Here is an 11446-nt window from a genome sequence, read left to right on the forward strand (position 1 = left end):
CACTCTCTCGAGTATATAGTCGATGCTAAGAACAACTTTGAATTGTAATGAAAGTATAGATATTACGAAATTTCTGAGTTTGAAAGCTCAATTGAAAAAGTATTCAAACGGCTATAAACCTAAAAAGTCTGCTGTGCTAAAATAGGCAGAGATTCAAAATTTTATCGACCCAGCACCAGACCACGTTAATTTGTCTTCAAAGGTAGTACATATATTTTAAATTTTAGCCCAATAATTTTGCTTTTCATCTAATTTGAAATTTATAATAATTTCAGTGCGTTCTTATATTTGGCATTTGCGGGGCACTTCTATGTGATGAAATTATAAAATTGTCAACTCAAGATGTTTTAGACATGAGTGATGTACATCGATTCAACATAAGTATCAAAGATACAAAAACATATCTGGATCGTGAGTTTATCGTCGGAGAGCCATTCTACGTTAAAATCAAACAATACATCTCATTGAGACCGCCAGGAAACTTCAGTGACAGATTTTTTATTAATTACAACAACGGAAAATGCACACGACAACCTATGGGCAAAAACAAAATAGGAGGAATTCCGGAAACAATAGCTCTGTTTTTGAATTTAAATAATCCAAAATTATACACAGGCTATTGTTTTCGACGAACTGCTGCTACACTTTTATCGGATTGGAAGTCGGATTCTGTTGCACAAGGCTACGTCGACAAATCAATGCACAACAGAAATAAGATTTTTCAAAGCCTAACTCATGCAGCTACATCGAAAGCGAGCTCTCAAAGTCGAGAAATGATCATCGCAGAAAATGAGATGAGGAGCTGTCCAGTACCATCGACCAGTGCTCAGAAGGAAGGACAGGTGCTCGACGACACTGCTACTGCTTCAGTACTGCTCGTTGCAGAAGACGAGATTGTTAGGGGCTCGAGGAGAAAATTTAAACGTGGATGAAAGAAGCACCTCAAAAAAAACACCCTTTTTTGTTAAAAAACCTGTGAAACTGATTTTAAATGAGGCTAAGAACGAAAATTCATCTGCATCAAAAATTGTAGGCAATTCGGTGAGTAAAAGGAAGTCGAATGCGCCTGAAGAAAGTGAGCCTGAAATTAAAAAAATTTTCATTAATACAGCCGAATCGAATACACCACAGCTACCTTTTCAAAATTGTATTTTACAAAATTGTACGATTCATACAATGTTCCTGCTCAAATATTGATAATTTAAATAAAAAATAATGTTTATAGGTTAAACGTTGAAAGTTTGTTTAAATTTTATTTGAACAGATTGTTTTTATTTTTATTTTGAATTAATGGTTTCTCAGTTCTCGCGTTCTGCTGTTGGTGGGCCAACCCCTAAGTTTTTTGACCATTGTAATATCGCTGCCAGCTTCTACTATCCGCGTAAGAGCTGTACGCCGAAAGCTTTGGGCAGTGAAAAGCTCTGGATTTGACAGATTCAGAAATGACGCAATAACTTTTGGTATCGCGCATATTTGATCGATTCCAACCGGCTGGTTGACACATTTTCCATCACGGTAATTAACAAAAAAACGGTTGGAGCTACAGTCTTTGGGCCGCAATTCCATAAATTGTTTACAAATTTTGTAAAAATCGCCAACAACTGTAAACAACCGTTCAACACCAGTCTTCGTATGAAGAATATTTATAAGCAAGATTTTCTGATCCACATCCTGTACATCGTCTAATGTTAAATTTGCCAACTCTTCTTTTCTGCATGCTCCGGATACAGCGACGATCAATACAGACTGTAACAATAATATTATTGATTTATATGCTATATATAATGTTAAAAAATCAAATATATAAACTTCATTGCAATAGTACATACCACGTAATATACTTGGTACGTAATATACTATTTACTCTGAATTTTCACGATGAAGAATGATGAAATATTCGAAGTTATATGCCTCGGGTAGTCAACACTGAACCTCGAATTAGCACCAACTTTTAAACACTTTCGAACTGCTGGAATTCCGCTTCCATATAGCAACTGTTCGTTCTATACTCGTGTATAAGCAAGGTGACTTTGCGATTGTTTTAGCTCCTTGATGATATTTTCCCCCTCTACCGTCAACTGGACATACGCATAATATGCTGCGATGTATGTAGGCAACCATACCGAAATTGTAGAGGAAATGCCGACCATCCAGGTGCATAATTCATGAATACATGAGCTCGATATAAGTGGAAAATCATTCATATTACAGAGTTCTACAACTATAAATACACACCTATACTTGTGATATTACAAGTAAAATTCAATTTATCATTAGAGCTCTAAGTGGTAGTAAAATATCATCAGTAATCGCATTAAAAGTTTCGAAAAATTCATCTCTACTTTCAAAAAAGTGATGACTTGATTGTGTCATCGAAACAAACGTGTTGTGATGGGTGAAGAGAAATAGTATATTTTGCAACTAGGGAGCGAAAAACTGAAAAGTCTCAGAGCACTTGTAATTTATCATCCGAGGCGAAGCGGAGGTTGATAATCATGTGCTCCGAGACTTTCTTTTTTCGCTACATAGGTGAAAATACAATTTTTTGTGAATCTCCCAGCCTAAAGTAACATTTTCATTTCGCTCAGCGGGAGTGAAATGTTACTTTAGGTTGGGGTAGCACAAAAATTGATTTTTTAAATAAATCGTTCAATAATTGTTTGCATTAATTTATTCTCAAAAAAATATACATTTGTCTTCACTCGAACAGATTAAGCGATTCCCAACGACTGATGGAGCAAAGTGTTCTGTGGCAAATGCAATACACAATCCAAACGATCACGCGACAAACATAAGGAAAAAACGATATAGAAAATCGCATTGAGACGCAATATTATTTCAATGCTCGCTGCTCCTCCGCCTCCGCCACCACCCTCGAGACCTGCACATCAATAAATACGAAAAAAAAAAATAGAAGACCAAATAAAAAAAAGGAGGTAACGGCAGCGACGGCGAATGGGTAGGCAAGATTACGCGTGTAAGTGAGCGAGGAATGTATCGGACCGCGCGAGCGCGCGACACGGGTCGTTTATCGCCTCGAATAAGGCAATAAAGACGCGAAGATGACTCTCGAGTACGTGGGGTTGCAGATGCGCGCGAGCGAACGAGAGCGATAGAACCGCAGCGTGTCTATACATAAGACGATGCTGTATACATATATTTAAGGGCCGATAGCGAGTAGCTAGCAGCAGCGCCTTGAAATATGCTCATCCCACGAGCACGAGCCGCCGGAGGTGTTGGCCCCTGTGCAGGCGCACACGCACGCCCGAGCCAAGCCGTAAGAGAGCGAGAGAGCTTGTTACATGTTTTATAGCCAAAAGGTATATGTATGCACGTACTCGACTCGCGAAAGCGTATTATATCGCTCGCGTTCGCTAGGCTACGTTGCGGCAATAATATTTAAAGCGTATATAGCAGCGGATGAAGTATATGTTTTTTCCTTCGTGACTTTATCAAATTCTATAAATTACGTACTTTTGTTGCCTAAAATGTTTTTGTATTATAAACTACCGCGAGCTTTATAATATGGCGGGGCTGCAGTTCGATTGAGCCATACGCGAATATATATTATTTAAAATTCAATTCTCCAACGTTGCGAGGGCCGTGCTATAGATATTTATATGTTGTTTTATGCGCCGAAATTCTTGGCTTGTTTGCTTACGAGATCCAAAGTGACGTTGAGCATAAAACTGAAAGAAAGCTCCCGGTGAGCTCTCGGTGCGGAGCTTACACACACACACATTGTGCAACAGGAAGAATATGAAGTGTCATCCACGCATGTGCGACGCTCGTTTGTCGAATCTGATTTAGCCTAAACGCGACTGACAATTACCTATACACGCGGGGCTTTTTCTAGCGAGTAGAATAAAAAGCTTACTAGCGCGAATTGGGGTTGCGTATGTAAAATTCGAGCTCTTTCACTCACTGACGGCTGTGCCGAGATAACCCTCGAGTATATACATTTGTCAACGTGAAGGTAGGTATCAGGATTTGTCGTCGTCGTCGTGCAAAGGGGGTGTACACAACACGCGAGACAACTTTCGCACGCCTGGCTAACGTGGTAATTGATTTCTTCACGTTGAAGTGCACCTGAAAGCTGCGCACATCGCACCGGGTACTATATTATACCTTTGTTTTCTTTGATAATTCACGCATCGCTTGCGACGAAACGTCAACATTTATATTCTCAGTTTTGAGCGATGATAATTCGCTGCCGAGAAAGTGAGGCGGGTTTTGAAACATAAATAAAAAATTCACGGACACGTTATGTTTGTTATCGTGCTTTGTTGATTAATTTCATCCGAGATGGGTTGTACTTTGTCTTCATTTTTCGGTTACGAAACTTTCGATTGCAAATATATCGGTAACTTGGAAAGTGAAGTTACATTCATTTATTTATATAATTTCATGTTCTTTGGCCAACTGTTAAAAATATTTTTCATTAAAATTAATGTAGGATTATAGGAAGATTTTCCCATACAATTTAATTCTTTACAATTTGAGACAGCTTTAACACGAATTAATCTCCTAAATTTTGAAAACCTTGCTCTAACTCATATGATCATTTTCACTTTGCCACTTGTAGATTTACAGATAATGGTGCTCGCCATCTAGTGGTAGAAACTAATTTTAATTTTAGTCGAATTTTCATACATCTTTTAAGAAATTAAGAACAACATAAATAAGTATTAATCACTCTAAAATAATTACATTTTACAGTATTTATTTTTAAAATTATCTTTCTATTACAACTTTTATATAAATTTTATTCATGCAAGTAGTTTGCAGCATATTATCGAATCGAAAGCACTTTTTTTCTTAGATAAATAATACATTGTTCAACTACAATTATAAAATATCTTAAACTGCATTAAATTGAAGTCCCTATGAAAATTTGAGCTGGAAAAAAGTAACCTTTTTGCAAATTGCGAGCTTCAACTTTTTTTACTTCATTTTATAAAGTTTCACGAAATATCACTCGGCAGTCAGCAGCAGTAGCAGCAGATGCGCGAGCCTCAACCGGGTAAAAATCAATGACGATTGGATGAAAGTCAAAGCTAAAAGCATTTAGCCCAAGGAACTTTTTCCGAACAAAGAATTCAAAGCTTCGTGTGTCAAAGTATAGCTTCACCTATACCAGAGTTTACAGATAAAGAAAAAAACGAGAAAAAAAGTAAAAATTATATCGTACACACAGCCCCCGATTGACAAGGCACACGTATACATTGAAGCTTCTGCATCTTCGGAAATATCATTACCTTTGGCTTTAACCAGGCGCGCAGGTATATAGATTTGCATTTGCGCCGTACAATCTATATCACCGGGGAAAATGTAGGCGAGACTCGGAGAATCCTCTCGGTCGGAGAGAAACTGCAGCAGCAGCAGCAGCAGCAGTGCAAAGCGCGCGCATCTCTCCGCGTAAGAGTATCGGAATAGAGAGAGGGGTATACCCGAGTGGGGAGGTATAAAGCACCGCCCGAGCTTCCACAGAAATAGCTAGAGGAGGAAGAGGTGAAGGAGGAGGTAACCATGTGTATGTGTGTGTGTGTATGTGTGTGTGCACGTCGTCGTGGCAAGAAGAAAGAGGACAACCTAGAGGAGAGAGAGGAGAAGGTTGGGATGATAGCGAGCTTGAAAATATATATACTAGCGCGGTAGCTCACGAGCGTCCTCGAACTGATCAATACTCTCTCCGGCAACCCTCGCCCTGAGAACAGCCTCTGTGTATTTCCGGTTTCTATCTCTTACTCTGCTACTCGGAGCTTTTGCTACTGCGAGCTTTCGATACGCCAGGAAATGAAGAGACGTTTGAGCTGGTGCAAAAGGAAAAACGCATTATCAGTAACTCAGCGCGAGTACATACATTTTTTTTTTTTTTAATGAAAGGTATCTCGCAGAAAGGCAAGAGGGAGCTGATTGAATTTTAATTATAGCTCAAAATTTGTGTGCAATTGCAGCAGCAGCCGTTGCAGCAGACGATCGGAAAAGGCAGTCTACGCGCAGAGGGAGATAATGAGCTAGGGGCATACATTAGCTGCGTCGAGTCTTGCTAATATACCGAGCGGCGACGAGGGTGAAGAAGCTATAACATCGAATTGACTCGCGGCTGAATGTGAAAAGCATCGAGGCATAATTGTCGACTGACTTTCAAAGGAGCGCCAGTACTAAGGTATCTACCGAAGAGCGGATAATTATTACTTAAATAGAGCCATAATTAAGGCATTTTGTAATTGATGCAGTAGAATTACTATTGGTTCTAATCGCAATTTTCCGAGATCGCGACGACAATGTGCGAGATAGGCGTGACCCCCGTGGGCGTTCATCCCTTACGTATATCCGCGCGTGGCTGCGGATTTGCAAAATCGTGGAAAAGGGGTTGTTCCGTGTAGTCATATACTACAGAGTCCGAGGCTGCACTGAGTTGTGCGCAAGCAGCTCACACGATATAGCGACGATCAACAGGTAGGTGTATAAGGCTAAGCTCAGCCCCCTACAGCGGCGTTGGCGTATAAGCGGAGCGTTTGCGCCGGGATAAGCCAAGCGCGAGAGGAGCACGTCGCTCGGAGGGATCACACCCTCGCGCGCGCGCGAGAGGGAGAGCAGCTATATCCTGCCGAGCGAGCCGAAGAGGGTGTGAACCTGGCCGTGGATTGGCGCTCCGAATTATATATATTGAATATACGTCGTGGGTGCAATACGCCTAATGTAGAGCTGCAGCAAAAAAATACGTGGACTCAATTTTCCGCTGGCGGTAAATACAATCGATATTTTTTACAATCTCCTTTAGGCCACGTTGTTTCCTTTCTATTTCTCTGCGTGCACGAGTCCGCCGAGGAAATACAAAAGTATATAAGATATCGTCGCTGAAAGGGCTAAGAAGATAAAACACAGACGCTCGTCTCGGCTCACGCTTAACTTGGCCCTGCGTCCTGCAAGTCGTCGAGAGGTCGACGTCGTCGGGCCGGCCGCGCATTACACGCCTAAGTAAGTGAAGTGGATGGCGGACGTTATATTATATATGTCTGGGCAGTATACCGTGTGCCGTAGGGTCAACCGCATAAGAGAGAAGAGCTTACGACTTTACGTTAGACTCGTGCAGCCAATATCGACTTTTCGAATATATAGATATAATAAAGTACACATTTAATCTAATGTCCCTTCCATCCTTGGTCGAAGATGTGCTGCTCTCGATATAAACGTGAGCTGACCCCTAGGACGCAAACCCATGCCTCTCAAGCTCCGACTCGAAAGAAATGAGTAGAGTATTATATAATTTTTAATCCTATATATGGAAGAGAAGAGGTCGGATCGTTTCCGCGACTATACCGAGAGAGAGAGAGAGAGAGAGAGAGAGAGAGAGAGAGCTTCGAGTGCACATACGATCGAGTCGATACATGCGTGCTGTACCTATCGGCTTATGCGCGAGCTGGCAAACACATGCGGCAACTCGAGCCCAACCGAATGATGAAGTGAGAGAGATAGCTTATCTGCAAACGAAGCGAGATAACGACGAGTGTGTGTGTGTGCGTGTGCCTCTCTCGGGCGCAAGGAACAATCATCGTCATCGCGCGCGAGTTCACAGTTGTGTGCTGCAATACTCTCTGGTGCGAGCCGCCAACGCCACTTGTGCATGAGTATATAGGTGTGAATAGGCGCCTCCACGGAAGAGTGAGAGAAAAGTAAAAAACGGACATGTTTTTTTTCCGTGCCGCGACGCCGCCGCAGCAGTTGCAGAAGCAGCAGCAGCAGCAGCCACAGCAGCTACAGCAGTGGTAGTAGCTGAGCGAGATGCTAGCGGATGATATGCGCCAAGGAAAAGCCTCGAACCGTCGTCGTCATGGCAGCTGTTGGCTGGTGGTGCTTTCTGGTGCTTTTCTCGGGGCTGCAGCTACTGCAGCTGGCGCCGAGGCCGCCGCCGCTCGCCCACGGGAAATTCTTGGCGGCCCAACGAACCGGCACTAAGGAGCTGCTGTACGAGGTGGAGGAGGAGGCGGACGAGGCGACGGGCGTTTTCGAGGAGACGTGCCCGGAAAAGTGCGCCTGCGATCTGAGTCACGCGCCGTCTACCGTGAGCTGCATCGACGTCAAATTGATAAGATTTCCCGACAATATCAGCAAGGAGGTCAGTTTAATAATATATAACGTACATATACCTTTCACGAATCTCGCGTGTACATACTCCGAAGCTCCTACTTACTAATCTCGAGCTTTGTCATCGAGAGCTGTATTGACATCGAGTATTAGCTTTTTTATCCGATAAAGGTTCGATTTTTCCGAGTAATTTTGAAAATTTTTTGTGGACCTCAAAAATATCGTAGCGCTTGATTCACGAGGCGCGTCATCGTACTCGCGCGCATACGTTATAATATTGATTACAAATACCCTCTTCTAAATGACAAGTAATTCCGTTCAAATTCTATCTCGCCTCGCAACGATAACAAATACAGATAACAACGATACGATGAATTTCACGCTGCAACTCGTTCATGAACCTTTTCACGCGCTTTTACCGACACGGTCTCTCTCATGGCGCCAAACATTTGAAATTATTGCCATTATTTCCCGCAGGTCGAGCATCTCGATCTCTCGAACAACCTCATAACGGAACTGGACTTTAGTATCAATGAATTTACCAAACTGCAACACTTGATTCTGGTGAGGAATCGCATATCCGCGCTGCCGAAAAATTTGAGCGGACTCGTTCATCTGCGAAAATTGGACTTGACCGGCAACGATATAATCGACATAGCGGATGGCCTGAGGAGCATCAGCCAATTGAGCCGATTAAAGACCCTCTACCTCGGTGGAAATCCTTTGAAAGAATTGGACGGATTGAAAAATCCTACCTTGCAGTACCTCAACGTGGAATCTTCTGGTTAGTATTGAATTCGAGTTCGTTCACCTTTGTAAATTAACAATAATTGAACTCTTATCACTGGTAAAATAAAGCTCGAGTAGCGCAATGAGCCGATAATTTTTTGTTTTGACAAGTAAAGAAAAATAATTTTTTTTTTCTTCTTTTTTTTTGTCACAGGTATCGAGAGATTGAAAAATACGTCACTGTCGGGACTGCCTGAACTCACGCATCTGATCTTGACGAATAATCCCCTGAAAGAAATAAAAGATCCGTTCAGTTTGAAGCTCAAAGGGCTGGATCTTTCGAAATGTCAATTGGGAGTGCTGTCTTCGCGAGCTTTTCAGGGATTCCCCGAACTCATCGATCTCAGATTGGCGGATAATCGAGATCTGGTCTACAGCATGAGGTATTTTTTTTTTGCATGTTTCATTCTCCGTTTAGTCATTCTTTCAACAATTTCAAAAATTTCAGATCGGAAACTGTTCGTCATCCAAAGTTACAGAAGCTCGATGTATCACGCTGCAACTTGGATCGCCCAGGCCTGTACGGTTTTCCAGCTTTGACTTATGCTAGATTGTCGGGAAATGCAATTTACATGCTGCCGGATCGAATATTCGCCAAAAATCGCGAGCTCACTCATCTGTTTCTTGATGGAAATCACTTGGAACGTTTAAACAAAAGCACGTTTGCCAATCTATCGAAACTTCAAGTTTTAGATCTGTCGTCGAATGGTTTAAAGAGCGTCCCGAACACGGCATTTCGTGAAAATATCGAGCTCCAATTCCTGAATCTTTCTGACAATTTCATGACGGAATTTCCCAAGTTATTCACCTCGGCAATGAGTTTGGACTTGTCGTCGAATCGCATCCAACGCATAGAGCCTAATTCTCTATCAGCTGCTACGAGGTTGTTTCATCTAAATCTCAGTAAAAATCTCATCGAGGAAATGCCAAGTGGGTTAGACTCATCCAACTTGCGAAGCCTCATTCTGAGAAGCAATAGAATATCTTCTTTGGACAATGTTTCAATGAGCAATTTACCTGAATTAGAAAAATTGGACCTTTCTGGTAAGAATTGCATTATTTATTATTTTGATAACGTACTGAAACTGATTTTGGCAAATTTCGATTCAGATAACATGCTGAGAAGGGACATTAGCCCTGAAATATTTTTCGACAATCCCAACCTGCGACAGATCAATCTCCAAGGAAATCTGTGGCATTGCGATTGCGATCAACTATCTCCAAGTTGGATTTACCTGAGCCGGTTAGGCACGAAATCCGAATCTTTGGTCTGTCATACACCAGTAACCGTTTCCGGAGATTCTTGGAAAAAGGCATGTTCCTCGGAATGGAACAAAGTCGTGGCCATTGGTCACAAAACCAATCGCAAAACTTGGGGACTCGTTTTGGTCAGTCTGCTGACCTTGATCGTTTGCGCGGGTACTATCGTGTCGATTCGTCATTCCGTACACATGAAAAGGGTGAGAAGCCAACGAGCGGCGTCTGAAAGAGAAGTGCAAGAGCGACTGAGGCTATTGCAGATGCGGAGGTAAGGATTGTATTTTAATAATTAAATATAAATATGTGATTAATTAATTATTTTATTTGAAAAGAAGCGCACAGGCTCGTGAGGAGCGGCGTGACCACGTGGAGCCTCGAATACATCCAATGGAACTTATTAATCCTCCTAGCTACGAAGAGGCGGTGTCGATGCCTCGTCTGGCCCGCTCTCTAGACGCATTGAATTCCGTGAATGAGAACATCAGGACCACCAATGAAGCCAATCAGAACTCCGTGGCACGAATGACTGCCTCGTCTGAAAGTCTGAGACCCGGTAAGAAGCGACGAATTCGTCGAGTGCGTAAATTGAGATCCCAAAGCGAGGACAATCTCGCGCGTCGCGAGCAACGTCGCGAGGAGAGGCTACGAAGAGAAAGGAGTACCTCGAGGATGAACCTTCGAAATAAGGACGAAGAAGAGGAGAACGAAGAAAATAGAAATAATAATACGCAAGGGACTGAGAGTTCCCAGACTGCTGCCCCCAAAGTTAAAAAGGTACGGACTAAAACGGGAACATCGACCGACGATGAAGATTCCGATGCTCCAAAGATAAATGGAACGAAACGGATAGGAAAAACTGTTATAAGGAACTTAAATAGGGAACCAAAAAGTGGATACAGACCGTCGACCGATGACAGCGAGAGTCACCGTTAAAAGAGATTACGATGTTTTAAAATCTCATCAACACATTGCCAAAATATTAATTTCTTTTGTAATGATAGTACTCAATCAATCACGATTTGGTTAATAAATTGCCGCATAAGCTAGTTTGTAAATAAATTAAACTACTAGATAATACTTAGATAGATTTTTAAATTGAAGAGACTTTATAATGCAGTTCGTCGAAATGAATCGAAGCCATTTTAAATGAATTTTTTTTTAATGTAAAAAAGTAAACATGAAAAATGCGTAATACTTTTATTAAATGTTTAATTTAATAAACAACTTCCATAAATATATATTTGTTTATATATATTTAATGTGATAACAATGTTTAATTAATTTAATAAATAGAATGAAACATGCG

General features: G+C 41.6%; 1 protein-coding gene across 2 annotated transcripts; it reads left to right on the forward strand.

Moving 5' to 3' along the window:
* Window positions 1-7605: 7605 nt before the first annotated feature.
* LOC106654778 (leucine-rich repeat receptor protein kinase EMS1) lies at window positions 7606-11314 on the forward strand. 2 transcript variants are annotated; one of them, XM_014374789.2, is made up of 6 exons: window positions 7606-8122; window positions 8569-8875; window positions 9035-9263; window positions 9329-9924; window positions 9991-10408; window positions 10473-11314. In XM_014374789.2, the coding sequence occupies exons 1-6, from the start codon at window positions 7799-7801 to the stop codon at window positions 11071-11073; spliced, it is 2475 nt and encodes an 824-aa protein (XP_014230275.2). In that variant the 5' UTR covers window positions 7606-7798; the 3' UTR covers window positions 11074-11314. The 2 variants fall into 2 exon arrangements, with proteins under 2 accessions (XP_014230275.2, XP_023314255.1); XM_023458487.1 differs by having other exon boundaries at window positions 10476-11314.
* Window positions 11315-11446: the final 132 nt, after the last annotated feature.

This window comes from Trichogramma pretiosum, unplaced genomic scaffold (genome assembly GCF_000599845.2).
Source record: "Trichogramma pretiosum strain Unisexual culture from Peru unplaced genomic scaffold, Tpre_2.0 scaffold46, whole genome shotgun sequence".
Taxonomy (NCBI): domain Eukaryota; kingdom Metazoa; phylum Arthropoda; class Insecta; order Hymenoptera; family Trichogrammatidae; genus Trichogramma; species Trichogramma pretiosum.